We start from the raw sequence: 25,811 nt of genomic DNA, 5'->3' as shown, positions 1-25,811 counted from the left end.
ATATATCAAACTTTACAGTCTACACTCTGAGAACATTTTCCGAAAGGGAGTTACGAAAAAACCACAACTTTGTAACTCTGCTTTTTCATACTTTTAAAATTTTGAGTCATTGTCACTTTTTAACACGTTTCTTGAAAATAACTGGTTCAAAAGTTTGAAGAATGGGCAAACTTCTCTGTTAAATCAATAAATATTGAATAACCAAGGCAATCAAAAAGGCCTTCGAGAAAAGAAATCAATTAAATTGGTCATAAAGATTGGGCTGTTCCAGTAAAAATCCAAACTGCGGATGGACGAACCACTACCCCCCCCCTCAAAAAAAGGTTCGTTCACCCCCTGTATGGATAAAAAAATGGAATGGCTTGAAATTGCAGCATATAATACCCTAAGTGGATAAATTTTGGTTTGGATTTAATTTGGCGATTGGCCAAGATACGATCTTTTACGGGGATTTGATTTGGCGATAGATCAATTTCATAAAATTTGGCGAAATGCTAATTTTGAGACACTTAAAAATTACTATAAAATACACTGAAAAGTTGTTATTTTTATTTTTTACATAATATTATTTTTGTTAAATTTGGCGAATGGTCGGTTTTTGAAATTTTAGCGTGGATTTAATTTGGCGAATGTTGTTAAAATTCGCCAAAGTAAATCCCCGCCAAATTTAATCCACTTAAAAGGTAGTCTTTGCGTTTTCTGTTCTTTTAAGTTACAGACACGCTCGCTGCAACTATCTATTCCGAAATACACTGTTCATTCAAAGACATTGCAGTAGTGGTGCGACTAATATTACTCTGCATCGATGGATTCTTGTCACCAGTCTCTTTAGATTCGCTTCGAATCAAAACAAATTTCCTCGCATAGATACAAAACATAATGACGTAACCAGATACCACACCAGTCAACGATGGTAAGAGAGATTTAACACCTTCATTGTTTACCAAGAAATAAGTGACCAATCCCAGGCTAGTTATAAAGCACGTGACATACATACTAATCCCAACGTATTTTGATTCGTTGAAATTTTTAGGGAAATGGCGCGTCTTGAATGTATAGAATGTTGTTCCGCACATTAATACAAGAACAAAAGAAAAGTTCGCGATAAATAAAATACTGTCGTCATGACAATATAACTCAACATGGCTCCTGTCGCTAGGATACAGATAACCAATAGAAATAACCGAATATCTGGGAACACATAAAAGTAACTGTATGAAACAGAATGCCAACGATAATGCAACTTGAGATCCAGGGCTTATCACCTTAGGGCGGACCGGGGTGCTCTTGGCGGCTTTGAATATGCGGTATATTCGATTAGTTTTCAAAAACAAAGGGCCGTAGACGAGGGAAAACCCTTGATACATGACGGTCCGATTTAGAAAGCATAAAATCTTTGTAGGTCTTGTCATATTGATCAGTGGTACCAAATTCCAAGCTAAAACACCGGTAAGGGTTAAGATACTTAATTCTCTCGAGGACGCTTTTATAATATGATGGTCTTTAAAATATATGAATCCGTAGACAAAAGTAAGCGTTATTAGGCTACTGATGATGGATAGAAAATAAACAGTAACTTGTAGACCAAAAGGTATCGACGCCCCTGTCAGAGGCAACGTCTCGCACACTGATTTCAACGGGTTTGGTCTCTCGTATTCAATGCATAAAACGCAAGTATTATTCATCGCAACATGCTCTGCTGGACATTTTTGGCAATTCCAGCATTCACGGGGACATTTAGTATATGGTGCCTTTATCTCGTTAATCCCGCATTTCGGGCTACAATTAGAATCTAGTTTATGTCTATTACGCCATTGGATATGTTCTTTACTAACGGTAAGTTTGCCTGTCCTGAATCGAGGAAAATTCGTTAGATTCAAAGGAGGTCTCGGTACCAAGTTTTTAGATTTCACCCAAGAGCCAATTTTACGATATTCAAAAACACCTTTTGTCGTTTCTTGATAATTATAGATTGCAATGTTTGAATAAACACGGCGATTATTTTTGAACTCGAATACTTGTTTATTGAATAGACTTGGTGCTGTATAAGTTTTAAGTTTATCAAGCTCGATAACCGTTTGATACCAACCATAATATGAAGTCAAATGTCTTTCGTTATAACCTCTGTCTATCAAATTATTGAATACGGTTAAAAAAGCATAGACTGAATTGGCTATCCCGTAAGCATTAGAATGTGTGATATTACCGAACTTATTTTCAAAAAATATCTCATCATTTTGACATTCTGTTGCGTTCCACTGGTAAGGATCTGTATTACAATATCCGAGTTTATAGATTTTATAAAGATTCGATTTGAAGATTTCTCTGTTATGGAAAAAGTTACTCAAGCTTGGTAATTCTGCTGGGTAATATGGTTGGAATGTTATAACTCCTTTAGAGACTGCCTCGTTTCCCTCAACCACTATTTTCTTGGTTCCCCAACTTGACATAGCTAAAAAAGTAATATCATTTATGTGTTTACTCATTTTCAAACCATTCAAAAATTTGATCAATTCAGCTTCTTGTAACATCAGTATAAAGACTTTTAATAAAGGTGTATTCTCAACTACAAAGTCTAGAAAGTTCTGATAAGTTTCTATGGTCGTTCCAGTTTTAAATCGAATCATATCATGTACACATACTCCTCGCAACATAGCGCTTGTTTTAATGCTATGTGCAGCCGACCACCCGTACTTATTTTCCTGATAAAAAATCCCGACGTAATTCCAATCCATTTCAGCGACAAAATCAATAACAGCATCTGCAGTGTCGACAATACTCGGTACGATCCAGTGTTGAACATCAAACATGTGTCTCCGATCAATACTTAATCCAATCTCGTTAAGCGACAACATCGGTACATAATACAAACTCATAATGGGGACCACGAGCTGAGCGACTTGGAAGTCTTCCGGCCCAATGATCCCAGCGATATGGTCAAAACGAGTGATCGCTAAAATATCACGTTGTATCGATGATTCTCTACATAAATCAAATATGGCGTACCCCAAAGTCAAATTCTTTTTCAACAAATAGTTAGAGTTGATTTCATCAATGGTTTGAGTCATGGTGATGATTGGGAGGATACCAAATACTGGTCGTGGAATACTACATTCTGGCTTTCTAGGGATGGAACCATTTCCTTTGAAGAGCCCAATCAGGATCAAGTCACCGACCTTGTGTGCTATCTTGTCACCTAGAATTTCATAAAGAATATATTTATTATGATTCTTGATTAAATTTATTTTAAACTTTGGTAAGTAATCTTTTCGACCGTAGTCGCGCGGTCAGGCGCATGCCACTTAATTATTTAATTAACCCACTAAACTCGATCCAATCCTTTTTTGACACATATTTCTATTGTCTATAGGTGCGAAAAACGGACTAAGACGGTGTTTTAGTGGGATAAAGCGGACTCGTGGGAAGGTTGATGTAGCAGAATCTGGAAAGAAAATCATCTAAAGTATTTTCACCGAAAACTGTAGAGCTCTTTGGAAAAATCACCTCAAAATTATTGATAGATTTAGATTTCCCGCAACCAAATGAACTACCTCCACCTGCTTTCGGTAACCCTCCAACCTAGCAATGAATCACAAAACAATGATAAAATGCAAACCGTAATGTTACAATTTTTTCAAAAAAATTTGTAACATTCTTTTACCTTTTATTTTTGCCAAATTTGAAATAAAAAATAAGACCATTAGCAATCTCATCGTGCCTGGATTTTCCTTAGAACATTCAAAATTTAAGATTGTTGAAAATAATGTTATTTCTTTTAAGTTTTTTCTTCGATTCAAATTTTGCTTCGCGACCTCCAGATTATTCTCGTTTCCATCTTAGAAAAAAAGAAATACAAGCCTCTGTCAAAAATAACCACATAAAGAAAAACAAACAAACCCCCGTCTCGAAAATAATAAAACCTGGAAATTCAATCTATATTTCAATCTAAAGACGGGGGTATTTAGAAAACAGGTTGATTTAATTTCGCTTGGAAAATTGATTAAATATATCAATATTTGGGTGCGAAACAGGATAATCGAAAGTTTTATTACTTTTTATAGTGTTGATTAAAAAAGAAATATTTTCATCAAATTTTTTTTTCATCAAACGAATTTATTTGTTCAGCTTTTTGACTTTGAAAATTGAATCTCAAAGAAGTTTATCGTCTTGGATAACTTTTAAGGTTTACAATGGAAGTCTTTCCTGGTAAAACTCACTTTCAAATTTTTAACATCCTTGTACCAAGAACATGATCCATCGTTCTTTTCCGAAAAACAGGTTGGGAAAGGATAAAAGGATTTGCTTTACTAATTTCCGAAATAGGATCATCCTGATCATTTACCTAAAAATGGTCAATTTTTTTTCTCAATAAAATGCACCGTTAGGGTAGATTTCGGGCAATGTCAATGAAGAAAGAAACTTACCCATCGAGTACTCTGATGGCAAACTTGTTTATCCCCATCCTAGTATTTTACCCCTAAAAGTATAAGATTATTCCCACTTAAGAAGCATCCGGTGAGCCATTAGTATGAAATATCTACTGTTCTTTACTAGGTGGTGGGTTTTTCTTTGAAACTGACTAGCTTATCCCATTTTCTAGGTTGGCTTGTTTTCTTCAAGTTATCTGCTGTTCTTTTATAAGGGACTGAGCTGCAGATCAGAAGCAAAGTGGGACTCCAAATCGAATGCACCCCCTTCTCACAGACCCGGTAGGACTTTTTCAGCCAGTGGGATAAAAATAACGAACTGAAACTTGATGGGGATTGATATTCCCATGTTTTTTTATGGCCGGGTATTTAAATTATTTTGCTTTCAAGTCAGAAACTCCAGTGCGGATGGGAAAAGTGGCATTATATTTTGTAGTGAGGATTGATTTATTTGATTATTTTCAGATGGGAGAAGAATTGGAGGATAGTTTTCCACCGGGGACGATATTTTGGCCAATTTTTCCAGTGGAAAGTATTCCCAGTGGGTCTGTGAGAAGATGGCGCTCGAATTAACTTTTTTTAGGAAGAGGATGTAGATTTTAGCTGAACAACAGATTCAAATATCTAGGAGAAGGGGTCCCATAGTTAGTTTGTCATTTTATGGGAACAGCACATAGATATTTTTAGAAGAATTGAGATTCCAAAAAATTCTAAACAACAGATCCAAAAATCTACACTAACTATCGTTAAACAGCAGATATTAAAATAGAGTCGTCACCTTTGCCCCCTTTGAAAACACTCCACTATTAAAATACATTCTATTTACGTTTTTTTTGTACAGTGTTTTGAATATTTGTTTCGACTGATGTCTCAGGTTCTTTCGAGATGAGCCTGTATCGTCGTGACACTAATCTTAAATGTCTGTACGACCCAAAAACCCGCTATAAAGTAGCCTAGGAATCTAAGCTAGTTTGATTCGGTCACTAGGATAAATCTGATGGTAAGTTTGACTGAATAACCATTCCAAAGCAAACTTAAAATCTGCAAATATAAAAAATCTTTAAAGCACCAAAAACGCTATATTGCCATTAGCTGTATGTCCTAGCCTTGTGAATACGGACTTAGTTAACCAGGCTACGGGTAAGGTGAAATATACAGGATAAAGTTTTTATACAATCTGTCTGAAAATCACTCTCTAAGACCAGTCGGGTTTTAAATCCTCTAAAAGAAGCCTCCCAACCTAGAACAGTCATCCTGATTAAGAATGGGAGTTGATTTTTCCTTCTCTTTCCTATTTTTACTTCCTCTCTTAATCAGTGTGGATCCATAAAGACTGTAGGATTATGGGTGATGAATCATCGAAGACTGGAGAATTATGGTTTGTGGTGGCTTGACACCAAAACTAACAAGAGCCTCAAGTAGGAAAACTTTTAATTTGGCGCCCCCTAATTTGGAAAAGTTGCTGTCCTTGTCCTTGTCCTGTTTTTTGCTGAAAGGTAAAAAGAAAAGAAAGGGGTTCCAAAATCAATGATCAATAGAGTTTTTTGGTGTCTCATACCCTGCGCCACCCAAAAAATGAAGAGCCATTCGAAAAAGGGGGTTTACCTCTCTGCTATTCACAGACAACATTTTCCGAACAAACAACTTTTTAATTTTTCAATTTTCAATTTTTCCAGGGGCAAGAAGTATAAAATAATACAATACAAAATTTAAATCATATCAAAGAATCAGGAACATTTTGCTCAAAATCATATATGACCTGGAAAGAGAAAAGATGACATCTAGGTCAGTTCTTGTACAATTCCATAAATATCTTGCTGAAGTTTCAGAGGAAATTAATGCCAAACCATAATACGTCAAAAAAGTAACCTCGATTAGGACAATATTTCATAAAATACTTCCTGTATAAAACATAGAAAAACAGTAGATGCTAAAGGCCTTAAAAAATTATAGATTAAGGCGGTCCTGAAAAATCTGCCATCCGAAGTAGAAATTCCCTTCCAACACACTTAAATGTTCTGAAGGTTAGATAATCTTTGTAGTTGAAGATCTGAGCCCCTATTCCGTCAACCGGATAGTAAATGCGGGAAAATATATATGCACGGCCAGTTTACAGCCATTTTGGCGGTATATGGAAAAAACAGTGCTAGAGTTTCGAATAAGACAATCAAACTCTTTCGGATGTAAACTCTGTTCTTATCGTTTGCAATATTTCTTCGGCTTTGGGCTTATTTCTTAGATAGTGATTTGGCCAGACTATAGCATAGTCTAGGCCTATGGCTTCGTTTCAGGGTAAATCTGAAGGTCTATTCAGCTTTACGTAAAATGTCGTTGAACTTGAATTGGTATGTCGGTGCGACGAGTAACTAGAACAATCCTTTTTCTCCAATGAGAAATTAACCCCTTTCTTTAGACCTTAAGCGTGGGTGGCCAATCTACAATTCGAAATTTAGATAATGGGACATTAATATCGATAAAGCAATGGACTTTTGGTGTTCCCGTTGTACTGGTGTCGTGAATCTTTTTATAAAAAAGATTGAATAGCCCAATCTAGTGCTTTTATAAGATGTCAGTGAAGAATATCCTGGAGATAACTTTAAATCAATCATAAGAGGGCTGGTTTCTATCAGCTCAAATATAAGTGTTTTCAAAATAGATCAAAGTGACTTTAATACCTTTTTTCTCCTCGTCTGATACCTTTTGTACGTTTAAGCTAGGGTGAGGTTTATTATTAAAGTATTTTCAGCCTCTCTTGACAGAGATCTTTTGATGATGTTTTGTCTACCTTTTTATCGAATTTTCTTCCGATTTTTTTCTTTTTATGTAATTTTATGTTGAAATCGTATTGCTGTTAAGTTATTCAGACTTCCACGATATTGTTTAAAGTTCTAAGGCCCAAAAACATATAAACTGATCGTTTAAAAAGTTGACATCTCCGTTTTGGCCTATTGACTTCAAAGCCCCAAAAAGGCTATATCCGAGAGCAACTTATTTCCCATCCACGCGTGACCCACGTGATTTTCACACAAATGCCAGATTGAAAGTAAAATCAATCGGCAGATTTTGAAAAATATGTGCGAAAAGAGAGCGAGCGTTAGATTCAATCCGGCATTTAAAAAGCGGCACAAATCTTTTAAGGTTCCACTTTTTCCTAATTGAGAGAGGTTGAAGAATCTAGCCCCTTACCCTTTTCATAGGCAGAAAATGTTAACTTCACGAGTATTAGTGATTAGTATAAGAAAGGTCCCTTGACCTAAGTGAAATGAGTATAATACAACAATAATAAATGATGTCTAAAATTAGCTACCATTTGTAATAGATGCACCCGTTCAATAAAATGAAGTTTTAAATTCTGAGGCACATTACAGAGAGTTTTTGTCTTAATCGCTTTAGAAGGGCTAAACTCGCATATTAATACCAAAAAGAAATTATTCGTCTAGGTGTGAAATTTCAGGCGGTGTCTTTTTGGTGCACATTTTCTAGGAAAGATCAACCGGCTGCTATAGTTGGAATTCTGTCTTCATCACCCAGTAAGAACTTCTCAGTCAGTACAATAAAACCTGTCTTGTGCACAATCGCTGTTTTTGAGTTAGCAAAGTCTAGTAGTTTGGTGCTTAAATCGTTACAAATGCAAAGCTCGCGTGATAAAATAACGTACTAACTAAAGAAAATCACAAGAGAAAAACAATACGTCAAAACTTGTCAATAAAGTCTTATGATAATTTATTTCGGAAATTACTGTCTACAAGCCCTTCAATCTTTTACAGAAACCAGGCTAGATATCTTATTATTTTTAGTTAAGTACCCCGGTCGAGAGGCTAAGGTCCTGTCTCCCTTTTCTCAGTTTAACCCTTAAATAGCTTAGAGAACTTGGCATTTGCAGAGTGTGGAAGTTGTAGAGTGGTTATGTGGAGCTCATGGCTTTAGAATCTTGTTGATTTGCGTAGGAGATTCTGCATTGGTCTTTGAAGAGATGTTAACCAAACTATAGATATAGTTACCTCCCGGGGAGGGGGCACTCGATTCAAAAACGACCGTACGTACGGCCCAAAATTAGGCCTTTGAAATTGGACCCTTACAGTGCATAGAAAATGTTTGCAAAATTTGAGCAAATTTGAGCAAGAAATCCTTACGGTACATTTTCTTGAAAATTTTTGACCATTTTCAGACAAAATATGGTCAGATTTTCGAAATTTTACACCCTTATAGTGCAATTTTTCTCATCTTTGCTGATATCGACCCTTACGGTGGACTCGAGGAGTTACCTCTCTCTATTTCAATCTTCAAGGGAAAAAGAGTTTTCTCCGAATTGAAAAAACGATTCGAATCATAGAGAGCATTTTAAACTACTCTCCAGCTGAGGAGACTAATGTTTTCGTTCGAATTATAGAAGGATTCGAATAATAAAAGTTCGAATTAGGAAAAGTCCACTGTACAGCCGAAGGGAAGATGCGAATCTTCAACCTCTTCCAAGCAAAAGTGATGCCTTAAAAGATTCACGCCGTATTTCGAATAACAGTTTAAATTTAGCACTTCAGATATTCCACTGTGATGGAAATAAAGGGTGGATGTGACCTCGCTTATGTGAACCTAGACTAGTAGTAGTAAACCACGTCGTTGTATTTCACTGAAGCTTACGCTTGCAATGGGCCAACTAAGGTTCGCTGCATACAATTGGCTTTCCAAACCACTCTCACACGGCATCTTTATAAGCATTATTCCCTAGGGTAGAGGCAGACGCTTGCTAGTCTAATGCGAATCTTTCTGCAGAATAAAATTCCTGAGGTTTTATCAACGGGCAAAGTTTTGCCCTTATTTTTTTCGGGCTGTAGTTAATTATTAACGCTGAGGTTCTCTCTCAATTATGAATTTAAATCATAAGTAATTGTTAACTTGCAGATTTTTGATAAAAATAAAACATAGATTGAAAATGACGAAGACAATTGTGTTTACGCTACTTATGCTATTTGTTTTCCAAGGTAAGTTGTTTTTATGTTCTAATGACGTATGCAATTTAGACCACAAAATAATATGGGGATCATATGTCCAGATAGCATGTACCAAACTCTTCTCAGCTGAAAAGAAAATGTAAAGTTCAACACACGGTAAGACTTTCTCAAAATATGATAGATGGCCCGTGTGCAGCATGGTACAGGCTAATGTCGAGAGTGATTTACATCATTTTCAAAGTCTTTTTTTCCCAGACCAGCTTACACTACAATATTGGCTGCCTCTAATATTCAGAGTACAGTCTCCGTGGAAATGTGCGGTACGTGATTTCTAGTAATTGTAAAAGTGGCTCTTACTCCGGAGGGGGTACGCAAAATGGTTGCCGGTATGTGAAAGCCATAAGGGTCTCTTTTTCACACCCTCAAAAGTCTACAAAGGGGTACAAAAACCATTAAAAAGAAAATTGAGTCTCTGTAAGGGTCCAAAATCAAGAAATTGAAAATTTCCTCTCTCAAAGGGTTGTGATTTTCCAAAAATTGGACAAAATTCGAGTGAAAATCTATGAAAATTTTGAGAAAAGTCCCTCTAAGGGTCCTAAAAACGCCAATTTTTCCTCTCTATCTAAGGTTCGATTTTCGATTTTTGGCTCGGACTTACCCGTCACCTCGCAAACCTAGTACCCCCCCGGATCTTACTTCAGTATTAACTGTGTTGCTTTTAAGAGGGTGACATGAACTGCAGGGTAATAAAGTATTTTGTCGTTTCTTCCGACTAATATAACAATACCACCTGTTCGATAAGAAAGAAACCGCAACAGTTATTTGTTTTTCAAGGCATTACTCATAAAGACTTTTTAGAGAAGAAAAATTTAAATGCGGTTTTCTGTATACAGCAGCGGTATTAATTCTTTAAATTCTTGCTTAGTGGAAAACAGCGATGTTTACTTTATTCAAATCATGCAATATTTCGACAAAAAATTCAGCTCCTGGAACTTAAGACCCATAGTAAGTAATACCCTGTTCTAGTTTAAAGATGTAGGGAGTACCTACTCAATTTCCCTTAAAATCATTCTTTTAAATACATCTTTTCGATCGTAGTCACGCAGTCAAGCGCGTGCCACTTAGTTATTTAATTATTCACCTAAACTCGATCAAATCCTTTTTTGACACACTTTTCTATAGTCTATAGGTGCGAAAAAAAGACTGGGACGGTTTTGGTGGGATAAAGCCGAGAAAAAAATGCCCGCACGGCAATATTGGCGGCTACGGTCGAAAAGGTGTATTATTCTTGTGCACTCCATCTCATATCCCTAAAATAATTTAAAGGTCGAGACAATTATTACAGCACTATCTTAGCCGGAAAAAAAGACAAAAACCATACTATTCCGTGCCGCAACATTGTAGCCACTTAACATTCTAGGTTGAGGACCTCTTCAGCCTGGAAGGTCTTCGATTTTGCATCAGGAATCTCTCTATAGAAAGGTAAAAACAGCACTGACTCATAATGCGGGAAGATTAATGAAAGAGAATCAACGGCATTTTGTTTACAAAGTACATTCACCACTTGAAAAAACTTTTAAGTACATTTTTGCAAGTGTTTGTATTAAAGGGAAGGTGATAATAGGTTTGTTTGCAAGGAAAACGGTTTTGCACCCGCGGGACAAGAATCGAAAATCGAAGAAAAAACGCTTTGCTGACCAGTTAAGTGACTTATCCCAAAATTGGAGAAATCAAACATAATTATTTTTCACCGTTCAACATATAAATTTTCCCAAAAGCGTCGGAAATCGTGACTCAAGATTTTCGATTTTTGTGGTTTTGGGACCTTTTCAGTGGTTTAGTTTTGTAACCAAAAGAGATTCCCCAGGCTCGAAAATTTGTCCATACCGCTGTACCCAATTAGCCTAAATGAAAAATCATAAAATATTCATTTGGGAAATCTTACTATCATAATAACGAATACACTTCAAACCCTTTTTCAGTCTGGTGAAGCCATTGACATCTAATAAGCCCAATAGATTGAAAACCGTTGAAACTGCTGAGAACTAAAGGAATTATCTGATTGAAGTAGGGAAGGAACAGAAATAAATTAATCACGAGATTCAAGATAAAATTTAAGGGTGTAAAATATACGCCCTGGTGTTAACCGAAGTAGGAAACAATGAAAAATTAAAGAATATTGAGAATATTCTTCAAGGTTCATTTGCGGGGAAGAGAGTGGAATTAACTTATTTTGTCGAGACATGAAAATCAGAGACGGGAAAGCACTCACAAACGGAAATCTAAAAGATATCTAAACAGGAAAAAGCCCATCAAGAACTATATGAATTTCTTCATAATCTAACATTCTGTGTCAAGACATTATAATCTAACAGTTCTAAAATGTTCGCCCTAGCTATAACCAATGTGCAAATTTTATCAAGGCCCAAAACCTAAGGATATTTTTCACACATGAAAGTAAGTCCGAAAAATCTTGCATCAATCCTTGGATCCAGGAGGATTTACTCATTCAGATGCTACACATTTTTTCATAAGAACATCTAAGTTTTTTTCAAATTAGACTAAGAGTCCATAAAGGCAGTCCGAGGCCACTTGCGCACGCTGCGATCTCACTTTTTGGCTTCAATCCTTTTTGCTCGGAAAAAAGATTACGTCATAAAAATAAAGCGCACTTTCGAAGAAAAAGTTGAACACACTTCACACACTTTTTTTTCAACCGTTACGTCAGATCGCGCCAATGAAGTTGCTTTATTTTTCTTTCGACCAATAGCGTGGAAGCTTTCCTCGAAAAAGTGCCATTCGAAGCGCGCGATAGTGAAGACCAGCCTTAGTGTACCATTAAAAATCTTGTATAACCTTGACTCGGTAGTTAGGCGGTACATGATCGAATCTAAACTTTCACTTTTATATTATAGTAATCGAGGCATCCTCTGACGATTGTCCAGATGGCATTCGAGATATCGCTATTGTCTTTGAGACACCACGTGCTCGCGCTATGTCTGAAGTCGAGGTAAAAGTTCTACCAATTTTCAAATATCACTGTCTCGTGCGTCTTGTAAAACTCCCCTTGATGTATTGACACATGTTCAATGCATTATACAGGGGCGGGGGATTAGGGAACTCAAGGTTAGCGTCCTTTCGTAGATGCAGTCATTACGTACCCTACGTTTTCGTGCGGCAATCGTCCGTACGGGAACGTCCTGCGCCGTACCTTTCACGGCCCGTTATTTCAGGCTTTAGAAAGTGTACTGTAATGGTGGAAATGTGAGAAAGTCCAAAAATAAAAAATTTTTGCCTTAAAATGGACAAAAGCTTTCGATAAGATGAATAGCAAGGGTTGGTTTTCACCAAAATTTACTAAAATTCTAAAAGTTGTCTCTACACTTTACAGGTCAAATTTTAAGACCCTAGTTTTTGTCCACACATACGTTAAATTTCAGATATAGTATTCACACCTTTCTGGGTACGTTCTAAGGATGAAAGAGTACTATTCAAGGAATACTTTGTAGAGAGAGAAATGGCATAGGCAGTTCAAGACATTGTCAAACTTATTAGGGGAAGAGATTGTAATTGCAATTTCATTGTCAATTGATGAGCGTTGCACTCCTTCGCATGTTTCCAACGTACTTGCTCTATTGCCTTAAATCTGCCAGTGTGAAATGGTGCTTGAACGTACAATGAAAAAACTTACAAACCTTTCTACATATTTCTTAACATGCAGGATTTGAAACGTTTATACGTATCCCTGCACAAGAATGATACAGCCTCACTCAAATGCATTCACTATTCTCTGGTGGTGGCTGATGACATCATTGATATCATACAATCACTTGATTGTCAATCAAAAAGATGTTTTGACCAATCATTGGAAGCCCTTGATAAAGTAACAGAGAAATTATCCAATGACGTTGCACAAGAGTAAGTTCCAACTATCAGTCTAGTCCTATGAAAAATCCTGCACTATAACACGCATGCGAAATTTGTCGTTCTTTTAAACCACATGCAGTTAATTCCCGTGATAAAGGAAGAGGAATGAATCGCTAGGGGTGTTACAGTCACTTTTGGTCGGGGCAAAATATGTCGTTTTTTATGAAATTTGTCTTTCTTTTTGTCTATTTTTAGTAATGCAGAATTCTTTAGATAAACCCCCCTCTAAGTAAACCTTAACTGGTTTTATTCATGTATTTCTAGGTCTTGAAAGCACTTATTTGTATTACCTCCCAATACTAGGTCATAGCTCAGAAGCATGTAAATTGTAACTCATTGGTCACACTCGAGTAATTCTCAGCCAGTATTTGCAAAGCATAGTGAAAGAATTTCTTTCGCTAGACGTCAAGATGACGTTATTTTGACGTTCATCTTGCCTTTACTAGACCCAAGGCTTTTTTTCTACGCCGTCTATTTGTTCAAATGTTTGGAGCACAGGTTTCCAGGGCAAGAAACGGAATGAAAAATCCAGGTTTTTTTGTGAGGTACTCGCTAACACAAATCAGACGTCATGGATGTTAAATGGATGTTGTTTTAATCTTATCATTTATTTTATTTCAGTGGAGACGAGTACAAGAGGAACTTCATCAAATCCATCCAAGACATTAACACTACCATATTCTCTGAGAACGCTGGTGGTCGACCACAAGCAGAAAAGACGGTACTGTTATTGCTGACTCAGGGAAAACATGAAGATCATTCTATCACAAAAGTAGCTTCTAAACTTCTTAATGACCCAAAGTATGTATTACTCCTTTATCAATCCTGATATAAAATGTTGTATAAAACTTAGACTAGAGTCTATACCTCTGACTGAACTTTGCTTTTTGATGATTTTGATGGCGCTGAGTCCAGTGAAGTGGACTAGAGGATTGCCAAATTACACCGGGCCACTTATCAGCGCCATCCAGTCTATCAAAAAACTAAGTGGACCCCGGGCTATATAGGCCTGAAACTGAAATCGAATCTCCCGTTTACACAATGAATTTGGTGATTTGCAGAATTTTTATCACATTATTCGCACAATTTATCTATTTTATCGTGGAATTCTATTTTGGTAACGGAAAATTTGAGCCTATGATGAATAACACTATAATTTTACAAATTTGGAGATTTATAGTTCGCACATCAAATACTCTGGACATTGTAATAGTAGACCCCCCTGTTTTCTCACTTTTCTCAATTTCCCACTGGGAAATTTACTTTGATTTCATCCCCATTCGAAATTCAATGTTTAAAAATGACACTCCAAAACCATCCCCACTGGAGTTTTTGAGTTTAGATCAATAGAATTTCTATCCCTATTGGAATTTCAATAGGAATTTTTATCCCCGCTGAGGAAAGAATTCCACCGGGCTGTGAGACAGGAGTGTTAGTAGCCCTTCTCAAGTTTGATAAGAAACGAAAATATGTCCAACAAAGCAATCTGCAAATTATTTTAGATTCCACGTCTTAGCTGTTGGAATTGGTAAAAAAGCAAGAAACGAAGAACTAATTGGAGCTGCAAAATATCCAAATAGAATTTTATCGGTTAACACAATCCGAGAATTATTTCCCGGTAAACCCGGTTATGACATAATTTACAGATTACTTGAAAATCCTTCATACGGTATGTAGACAAGCTATTTTATGTTTTTGACAAATTATTTTAAGATCCCAGCCCCACGGGAAAATTTAACAAAAAAAGTCCCCGGTGGGAAAATACCCTGGAATTTCAGCCCCACTAGGAATTTGATTTTGATTTCATTCCCATTTGAGATCCAATGTTTAAAAATTTCACTCCAAAATTATTCCCACTAGATTTTTTAACTTTAGAAAAATAAAATTTCTATCCCCATTGAGATCTCAATAGGAATTTTTATCCCCACTGAGGAAAAATTTCCACCGGGGCTGTGAGACATGTTTTTATCAATAATTTCAATCTTTCAGCCTACAAGGCTAATCTGTCTTCCTTCCCTTAAGTGCTGTATACTACCTAAATTATTCTAAACGTAGAAAACTTCACAGACCAGGAACTTTTGCGACATTTAAAATCATTTAGAACGACCTTTTGCAAAATTAAGTGTCCCATAATTTACTTTTGGAAGAGACTTAATGGATATTCATTCAACGATTTTTCCGTCTATTGACTATTTCAAATTCATCATTTTCACAGATCGATTCGCCGTTCAAAACATCCCAAAGCAACTTGATGAATGTGATTTCGTTGCAGACGTTGGATTTTTGATTGATGCTTCGAATAGTATAAGGGAAGACTATTTGTCCGAACTACAGTTCGTCAAACTCGTAACTGCAAGGTGGGTTACATTGAGTTTGAAGCACACAACGTTGTTTCAACGTTTATTTAACGTTCAAAACGTCCATATAACGTTAGATGAACGTTGAAACAACGTTGTGTGCCAGCTGGGCAGAGAAAAAGTGAAGTCTTAAGTTTTCCCGCCTTTAGAAATTTTAACACGCCGATCACATGTTTGGATAGGAAATAAGTGGCTTCATTTCCCATCCAGGAGAAACGCCTTACATAAATAAAATCAAGAATTGATATCAGAGTATATATTTCCATCAATCATAAGTCTTAACGCAGATTGGACTTTCTGAACGTTAGATAGACGTTGATTTTACATACTTTATCAACTGGGCCAAACTTTTCACCCTCTCTTTCTTAGTTATGGTATCTCCAAAGAAGGGTCACACGCCGGAGCAGTCATCTACAGTGATTTTGGGCGTTTCAGCACAGCATCTATCAAATTCACTGATCACTTCTCCACGCCGAGTTTCTTGAAATCAGTGGAAAAAGTGGAGCATTTTGGATTCAGGACGCGTATTGATTTGGCTTTCTTAGTAGCCCAAGATCAATTATTCACTGTCAAAGGAGGTAAGATTTTAGACTGGCACGCCAGTCGGGCTGGAACGGTATCACGCGGGAAAAGTGGGCGTAGGAGTTAGGTAAGCGTAGGAAAAAAATTTGTCGGCGGCAAGGGCTGAAAGCACTCCTGCGTTCTCACAACCTCCAAAATTAAGCCGTGGCAGAATGTTCTAGTCTGTTAATCAGCAGCCTCTCACCAACTTTTGCTCGCTCTCCTACGCAGCTCCTATTCTAGCAAACGCCCGCCGCCTTTTATGTTCCCGCCCTCTGACATGATTAATTAATAGACTAGTTTGCTAGTTTAGTAAGATTTGAAAGTAGGATGCCAGAAGATATCAAAGCAGAAGTGATATCATCCCAAGGGTGCGTTAATGCATGTTAATGCACGATTACACGTTTTTTTTTATAAGAAAAACTGTGTAAGAACTCATAAGGCTTTGATTACCAAGATATTAAGAAATGAAGTTTTGCGGAATCTAAACACCCAATTTCTTAGGAGATTGTACAAAAATACTCACGAAATAGTGAAGATGAAAACATTTTAGGAACATATGTAAGCTTGAGACTCAAAAAGTTAGGGAAGATTCAAAACATTCGAAAAACCTGGACGTTCTTACAAAAATACGTACATCTTCTCAACACGAGGCTTAAACTAACGCACTCACAAATAAAAATATTTGGCGTCATTCCAATCCTAATAAATTTGAGCCCAATCCTCTTGTAGGGCTATTGTTGATAGCTGTATTATTCCTCCTAGGTATGAGACCAGGTAAGCAAGTCAAGAAGATTATCTACCTCATCACAGACGGCGAACAAAATCCAAAGAGATCTGGTAACAGAATCCTCGATCCTGTCGCAGCATCGCAAAAGTTTTATGACGACGGTGTTATCATTTTTGCGATCGGGGTCGGTCCACTTGTTAATAAAGATGAGTTAGAGAGAATCACAAGAGATCCGTCGCGAGTTTTCTTGGCTAACCATCCAAACGAATTGGCCGGCATAGATTTTGTTTATAAATTGGCTTCGACGAGTTGCAAAGATGCTGGTAAGTTAATGTCCATCATCCAAACGTCATATCTTAGTATTATGATTCCGAGCGTTACTTAGTTTTCCTTATTCCTTCTGATGAGTCCTTCTTCCCGTATCTGTTCGAGTTGTTAGTTATTTATATATTTTATAACACTTTTCTTGTAAGAAGAACCCATTTTTTTGGAGATCAAGGAAATAATGTAAAAAAAAAAAATCTCCATACGCTTTAATTGTCTTCTTTGCTACCGTGTGGAAACCATGGCAGCGTAATTATAAGAGTAATTTCTATGAGAGTGGTTTCCATATAAGAAAGAGTGCACATTTAAAGCGAATGGACTTTGTTTCAAGCTATAAACACAAAACAACAACGTGCAAACGACGGAATGAGCAAGATGGTCAAATTCTCTTTATCTTTAAACTCTGTCTGTATATTCAACATTCAGCAGACACAGAGAGCGTTAAGGCAACAACCAACTAACGCCCATGGGCTATTCCAGAAAAAATTTACACCCCCTTTGTTGAGGAGGTCTTATTTGGAAAAGGTGACCCCTTTTTTTCAATTTTTTAGGACCCTTTGTATTTTCTTCTCATTTTTGGACTTTCAACCTCATTTTACTGACCACCCTGGATTTTTACACCCAAAAAAACTGACCCCCTAGATTCTTTCTATTTCCGAGATCACCCTGGACGCCATACCTCCTCAACATGAGGGTACAGACTATTTCTGGAATAGTCCAATAGGGTCCACATAACGTTAAATAAATGTCAAAAAGCTGGGACTGTAATTCGATTGCTGTATTTGTTTAAAAGTTCCTCAAACCATTGTTAGCCTTGCTCATTCAATATTTATGTTTTAGTACCATTTAAACCGACAACAACGATGACAACAACAACCACACCGACTACTTCAACAACAAGTAAGTAATATTTTTCATAAGAATTTTGCCCAAATTTGGTAGGGCCAGATTTACGTAGAAATGATTAAAGTGTTAAGGAGTCTTTAAAAGTGGAAATTTTTCAATTTTCCAAAATATAGATATTAACACTTGAATATTTTTGCTGTTTTCGGTCATGTTTGTCCATTTTAGGCCTACTTCAAAGGGCTGTAACTTTTTATCCAAGAAAGATATGAAAAATTTGAATACATACTTGAATTTAGCAAGGTTTAAATTTTTTAAATAGTCTGATGTCATCGTTTTTATTTTTAGTACAGTAGAGAAAATCATTTTTTTCATCTTCGTTTTATTTCTTCATTTTTCAATTTTTCAAAAATCTTTTATCCTTTATTTTCCTTGGAAATATCTTGAATGTAAATTTTCTAACGTAGCATGAATAGGTGCTGGGAAAAGGTCAAAAAACTAAAATGTCCACATAGTTGTGAGACAGACTCAAAGTCCCTGGAAATCGGAAATTTATCAATTAATTCAAAATTGTCTTTTTCTATATATAGCAACAGCAACAACGACGACTACAACGACCACAACAGAAGAAACAACGACCATGTCTCTCCCTCCACCACCAGGTAAAATAAGCCTCAGGTTCTTCTTTTTAAAAAACCCCTAATCAGACTTTTACAATCAGTGATATTTGATATCATATTGAAACAAGAAAATTTGCCGCGAGATTTTCCCCCGAACGTTATCTTTGAGGCATCTTCTTAATAGACCCGGTAGGATTTTTTTCAGCTAGTAGGGGTAAAAATGACGGACTGAAAGTCGATGGAGATTTATATTCCCATGTTTTTATGGCTTGGGATTTGAATTTTATTGTTTTCAGAAAATTCAAAGTGAATGGAAAAAATAACGCAATATTTTGCATTGGGGATTCTTTTATTTAATTATTTTAATGGAATTTTACAAACGCATTTCGGTAAAAGAGTGATACCTTAGAGGAGACTGTCTACATAACCCCAAATGTTAAAAATTCATTAGGTTGTTCTAAACAATTCCTATACAGCGGAGGGTGGACGAACCTTTTCAAGTCAAAGCAAATTTCCTGGAAATGTGTGGATACCCTGGAAAATTGCAAAATTTGCAAAAACACCCTGGAAAAAATTATTTTCATGTCTTATTTAAAGTGAGGTTGGACGGACTAATGTCAGTTGACCCCTGGAAGTTTAAAAATATCTTTTTACCGCCTAGAAAAATCAAAAAATATGCTTCTTTAAGACCTCCTTGGAAAAGTGCGTCCAGCCCCCTGTATGGTTGTAAAGTGGGATGGCTGACCCCACGAAACGTGTAAGGTAAACAAGATAACAAAAAATAATGAAAAGAAAATAAAGTTTCAATTTTTTTTTTCGCAGCAATAAAGGAAAGTACACCATGCCCAACTAAAGCTAAGCCAAAATGTCAAGGTATAAATATTTAATCCATCTTCGTAATAGACTGCTCTCAGTTTTTATGCCTTACTTTTGGTCTATAGTCAGTACTATAAGCGGCCAATAGCGACGCCCACTGAGGGTTTGAATACACTTTATAGACATTATACACACTAAATGGAGGAAGATTTGACGTAGCCTATGCATGAAAATGTTTTAATATTTTTAAATATTCTAATATCAATTTTAATATTTTCTACATTTTCTTTACAGGTGTTGGTACTTGCGGAGAATGTTGTCCTGGTCAACAAATTTATTTGAACCTATTCTTCCCGGGTGGTAATGTAAGTTTATAACTCTTGTATCAGACACTTAAAGGCTTGTAAAATTGCGTCAGAACATGACCGTAACATAGTCGTAATAAGATATTCGGTTATGATGGCCTCGGTCCGAAAATAAAGCCCCACTCTTCACCCTGTGAGCATCTTTTTACTAGGGAAAGCATCCCTTAAAAATCTCAAGATTGACAAGTGCTATGACCTCGAAATTTTGAAAATCCTCTTTGCCCTCCCCCAAGGTGCTCGAAGTGTTAAGGGGAAGGGAGGTGTTGGGGAAACCCAAAAAACAATTCTCTGACGAGTGTGAACTTTCTCCATGTTTAATGAATCGAGTCTAAAAAATAAATGTTTAAGACCAACACAGTGTGTAGTCACTTTTTCATGATACGATTCAGTTGCTCCACTATAAGGAAAAATTCTAACCGATTCTCTTGTAGCCTTCATAAAAATACGTTCAAAAATATATTGTTATGAAATTTCAGGGTAAAAATTACGTGATGCAAGGTACTCAACAATTAGCCAGAACTAAGGATGGTAAAGCAACGATAGTGCTAGAAAATGATGAAGCCGCAAACAATAATGGTGGATCAGTTGTGAATGGAGATTACGATAAAACGAAAATTATGAATTTGATTAGGGTGAGTTTTCCAGATTCATAGAGTTTTGAGTGGGCTGTACTAACGCACTTTGTAATAAACGCCACACTTTGTAATACCTAACGCCACACTTTGTAATACACCTTGACGCACTTTGTAATACCTAACGCACTTTGTAATACCTAACGCACTTTGTAATACCTAACGCACTTTGTAATACCTAACGCACTTTGTAATACCTAACGCACTTTGTAATACCTAACGCCACACTTTGTAATACCTAACGCCACACTTTGTAATACCTAACGCACTTTGTTATAACATCTGGGCGCGTTGGTAGATTTTCAAAATGAAAGAAATCACTATTCAAGGCAACACAACGCTCATCTCCAACCCAATGAAATTTAGTGTCTGGGAAAAGCAAAAATCTTTCTATGAAGCTAACCTTAAATTAGTAAATTAACCCTCTTTTCTTAGCTTGAAAGGCTAAGCCTTCATGCAAAAAATCAGCTACATAAGAAATATTTGTAGTTTTCTGGGACACAATTCTTGATATTGGCCCTACCATGATTTATAGCATCAAAATAAGGTCGTTTGGATGTCGAGAAACGACGTTATATACCATTATATGAGAACCTTTTTATTTCAATTATTTATTCCTTAAGAAGCATACTCACAGAGTTCTTTTGTCCGAAGTATGGTGATAAATTCTAATCCAATTTGATATTTTAGAGCAAATTGCCGAACGGCAATGAAGTCTTGTTCAATTCAATCGAAGAAATTATTTCAAGTTATCACCAGAGTAAAAATGGTGATGAGGGAGATAGTAATATCCCAGTAAATCGAAGAAATAGGAGGGACATTGGTAAGAGTTTTTTTCAAGGCCGTATTCTTGGGTGGAAGGTCAGAAAGGTCTTTGCGACCCCCAAGATCAAATGTGATCATTAAAAAAATTAACGATTGTATGGTACGACTTTATACAACTTAACCTTTGTGTGCTTACGGTTATCGTACTCATTTTAGAGCCACAATTGCAATTTGAAGTTTGATTTTTATCAAAACAAATTCCATGTTCAAAAGCAACAGACAAAAATCGACAGAGCCTTAGTAGCCATGTACTAGCATGAATCAAAACTGAAGTATGAGTTTTTGATAAAATGTGTTTCTTTAGGATTGGAAAAGCATCAACAGAATATGATGTCACTAGCTGAAAAACTTGGATGCAAAGAATTCATGCATGATCTTCAGAAATACGGAATTTTCGACAATTTACATGAAGTGCAACGTATTATGAAAACAAAAATCACAGTATTATGTCCTGTTGATCAACAATACAAGGCTTTCAAGAAAACCAATAAGGCCGAGGATCGAAAAGCAATTGTTCAAATCCTCCTTGATCACGTGGTACGACGTATGGGAACAAATGGCAATCTACTGCATTCGATTTCGACGAGATCAAAAATCATCATTCAAAAGCATTTCGAAAATGTAAGTGATTTTTCTTTTTTTTTCCATCATGGCCAATCGTGTTCTAATAATTTCTATTTCAGCAGCATTTCCAGTGCACAAAAAAACAAAAATTTAAAAACGCGTATATCCTACAATCAGTGACAAAATACTTGGCACAAAAGGGAAATTCACCGGGGTGTTTCGAAACCACAATCGATTTATAAGTGCCTAAAGTAGGTTGGAAGGGTAGAGTTTTAACTCTGAGTTTTAACAAGAAACTTCAGACTTAGGACCTTAGGATCTGAGGATCCAAAAGTTCAAAAATGGTCCAGTAGCGCTTGAAGTATAGTCTAGAAACCAATAAATTCCTCCCAGATCGAAATAATCGATGAAATCAAGTTGAGGACCTGAAATTGACACTCTCGCTCGAACTTCAATTTTCGAAAAATGGTAAATTAGCCAAAAGTGCAAATATATTATGGCACGGATTGTAGCTAAAATACTTTATTTTATTTTATTTCACAGAAAGCTGAAATGGTAAACAATGCTAAAATCATCGTTTCAATCAAATTACCGCAATCTCTTGAATTGACCATCATTGATTCCATGATTGACACCCCTATCCAGTCCGTTATGGATGTGCTAAGATCGACACCATCATTATCAACAATGTATGAGATCATCAAAGGTTCACACCTCAAGAAAATTCTCAAAGGAGCTCAACGACCCACTGAGATTTGTTTTCATAAGAAGCTTTGTATTGGAATCTCAAAAGACCTGGCAAATCATTTCCAAGAACTTGCCAGCTTCAAGCAATTTACATTCCAATTTTTGGAAAACGATATCTTCAAAACACCAAAAATCATGCCGAAGCATTACCGTAAAAAATTTATGACTTCATCAAAAGCACGAAACACCTTTGTGGAGCAACACGTGTTTCTAGGTATCCATGACAACGAAAAATTAACCAATGAGAGCAAAGAACGCATGCTTGGTTTAACAATGAACAGTAAGCACCCCATTGTTGAATTCCTCCAATCAGAAGGAGGTAGACACGTGACAAGAAATGGCGCGCATGCGTTTAGAATTCGTAAAATGATTCGTGTGAAGGAAGGATTGGTTCAAATCCTATCACCTCTTGATTAGAAGATTCTTTGGAATACATTTGAAGTATATTTAAACTGACTAGAAATTTCTATACTAAAATACTTCAGAATTTTTATGTGAAAAAATATTGAAAACCTTTTGTGTTTTGGAGGAACGAGAACAAATCCTCGATTGCCAAAGATGGATTGTGCCATGCGTACAAATCTGGCAGATACAAATCATTCAATATGCTATGTAAATAAACGCAGACAAAATGGCAGTCGTCGGATTCGTGAATACAATCAATATCACTTTTAAATTTTGACAAAATTTGCGGGATTTTATTGAACCTCTTTTTTCGTGAAAATTTGACTGGGTATCAAATTTGATTAATGGAATAATAGTCAAAATATAGAGACGGTAGAATTGTAATCAAAATTTAGCAATCTAAAGAAAGATAAGAATGAATGTCCAGAAAAGCTGAACTTTTATGAATATGCTTATATGTCAAGGATTAAATTCCATATTATGCATGAATTTTTTTGTAATATGAGATTCAATGTCCGAAATTTATAAACCATAAGACTTCATATAATCCCATTACAATTTCTTCCAAGGTTTGAACCTTGATATGCCTGTTCATCTTTTGACTGAGTATAATGCAGCTCAAAGGTTACAATTTTACTGTACACTATAGTTTTTTTAATATAACTTGTATAGTTTTCCGTGTAATTTTTCACTTATATATTTTAGGCGGAATATTAGAAACTTTTTGATAAAATACGAAAAATAAAATACTATTTCTATTCACATGTCATGTTTCCACTAATAATAAACTTCTGTTGTTCAAATCTTTCTGTAGTTCGAAAAATATCGAATTAGAGAGACAACTGTATAAATAAAGATGCACTCATTATTTGGCTACCCTATTAACCCCAAGCTTTTTTTATTTTTGTATCCCCAGGGGGGATGGAATCTACCACCCTCGATTATTTTTTATCTAGAAGAGCTATGGCCATGTAATTTGGCACAGATGTTCTCCATCTTGACACAAAGTTTTAAAAAGAAAAAAAAATTGATGACGTTATTCGAAAACCGATGACGGCATCCCAAAATTTCCACCTTTCGGAAAAAAGCCCAAATATATGGTTTACATAAATTTCTATTACAGTCGAACCAATAAAGATATTTAGATTATGTTTAAAGATTCTGAAAGATAAAAGGTTGTCCTTTAACGTTATTGCCGGTTTTTCATTTTCTATGAAGATTTTTCCTTAAAATCTGTGCTGAAGATGAGTAAAATTTTCAAAATTTGATGACGTCAAAAATGATGACGTCATCTTTTTTTAAATTTCTTTTTCAATTTTTCAAATTTATATTGTCAATGCCTATCACGTGTCAAAACTTGAAAACGATTGAATAAATAGTTCAGAAGTTATCAGCACTTTAAAATTTTGAGTTACAAGCGATTTTAGCTGGGTTTTATGTCATGTTTCACAATAAAGACATAAAACCTGATCTGGACAACGTATGACCTAGACGATGTCATCGGTCGTTACAATGATAGTAAAGGCGGGAAAATATGGCGGTATGGCGTTATGGTGGTATACTGTACGGGAAAAAATCGGCGGGAGAGTTTCGAAGAAACGGCAACTCTACCGACTGTAAACTATTTTCGGCAAAAAAAACCCGTTTGCGAATTTTCTTCGGCTTTGGGCTTTTTTCTTAGATAGTGATTCGTCTTAGACTATAACATAGTCTACGTATGACCCTAAAATTTTGCACAAGTACTCTTAATAAGATTTTGTTAAAAGTCAGAAAGTTTCAAGTCGCTTAAAGAATTTTTCTCCGAGATATACACAAAAGAACTCCAGCGTGGTAGATTCTACCCCCCTGGGGCTAATAGGGTTAAAGAGTAGCAATATTTCCCTTTAGGTGTGATATGGTGTAGCATACTCAATTTTGAAATAATGGAGTTGAGAAAGATTTGAAGGCTAATCTTATGTACTAATCTGATAAAAAAATCTAAAAATTTTTATGAACATTTTAATTAATCTATATATAAAGAATGTAAAACACTGGTTTTAAAAGCTCTAGCAGAATGTAAATAAGATTAATCGCTTATCGACTTTGCGAAAATATTCTATAGCTTGTATTCCGCCGTTGTGTTACTCGCGGTAGCAAAAACTTTCCTAATTTCACACTGTAGAACTTAAAACTGAAAATTTAATGGTTCTTATATAAATAAACTTGGAAGTATATAACAACATAAGATGAACTTAACAAAATTATGCTAAGATATACAAAAGTTCAAAGGCATAACCCATTCTAGTCAAATTTATGGTTAACACAGTATCTATTTCTAAACTTCTTGTTTCGTACCAAGAAAACCAGAGCAGTTAACAAACACAGTACGGATAACGATGGATAAACTTCAGAACTGATTCCATAGAAGAACGAAGCAACAAAATATCCAAAACAACAGGCTAGCTTCATGATACCTTGACGTATACCCATAACAAAACATCTAGAATGTTCAGGAACAACAAGGGTTAAAATAACCGTTGAAAACATCACTGCACAATAGCCTGGCACTATATTAATACATAATGTGATGAAAACAAGACTATTCTTCACGATTTCTGAAGGGATGTAATAATTGGCCAACAACATCATATTAGACATATTAAAACTATTACCAATTACACAAAACGTTAACAGGAAATATATATCCAAGCCATCGTTGAAGCGCTGTAAATATCTCAGA

General features: G+C 35.9%; 2 protein-coding genes across 3 annotated transcripts; one reads left to right on the top strand and one right to left on the bottom strand.

Moving 5' to 3' along the window:
* Positions 1–666: 666 nt before the first annotated feature.
* LOC136815870 (metabotropic glutamate receptor 8-like) lies at positions 667–10,844 on the bottom strand. 2 transcript variants are annotated; one of them, XM_067072317.1, is made up of 2 exons: positions 10,758–10,844; positions 667–3,196 (listed from the first exon to the last, which is right to left on the bottom strand). In XM_067072317.1, the coding sequence occupies exons 1-2, from the start codon at positions 10,789–10,791 to the stop codon at positions 738–740; spliced, it is 2,493 nt and encodes an 830-aa protein (XP_066928418.1). In that variant the 5' UTR covers positions 10,792–10,844; the 3' UTR covers positions 667–737. The 2 variants fall into 2 exon arrangements, with proteins under 2 accessions (XP_066928418.1, XP_066928416.1); XM_067072315.1 differs by lacking the exon at positions 10,758–10,844 and adding an exon at positions 3,662–3,792.
* Positions 9,331–24,104, top strand: LOC136815869 (uncharacterized). Its single transcript, XM_067072314.1, has 16 exons — positions 9,331–9,406; positions 12,292–12,386; positions 13,098–13,294; positions 13,925–14,104; positions 14,806–14,972; positions 15,519–15,660; positions 16,030–16,238; positions 16,987–17,274; positions 18,116–18,175; positions 18,709–18,780; positions 19,561–19,611; positions 19,849–19,919; positions 20,396–20,551; positions 21,242–21,374; positions 21,681–21,997; positions 22,484–24,104. Exons 1-16 carry the CDS (start codon positions 9,358–9,360, stop codon positions 23,102–23,104), a joined length of 2,808 nt encoding a protein of 935 aa, XP_066928415.1. The 5' UTR covers positions 9,331–9,357; the 3' UTR covers positions 23,105–24,104.
* Positions 24,105–25,811: the final 1,707 nt, after the last annotated feature.

This window comes from Clytia hemisphaerica, unplaced genomic scaffold, assembly GCF_902728285.1.
Source record: "Clytia hemisphaerica strain Z4C2 unplaced genomic scaffold, Clytia hemisphaerica genome assembly, whole genome shotgun sequence".
Taxonomy (NCBI): domain Eukaryota; kingdom Metazoa; phylum Cnidaria; class Hydrozoa; order Leptothecata; family Clytiidae; genus Clytia; species Clytia hemisphaerica.
Note: the sequence above shows the minus strand (reverse complement) of the source record. Positions and strands in the feature narration are given on the sequence as shown.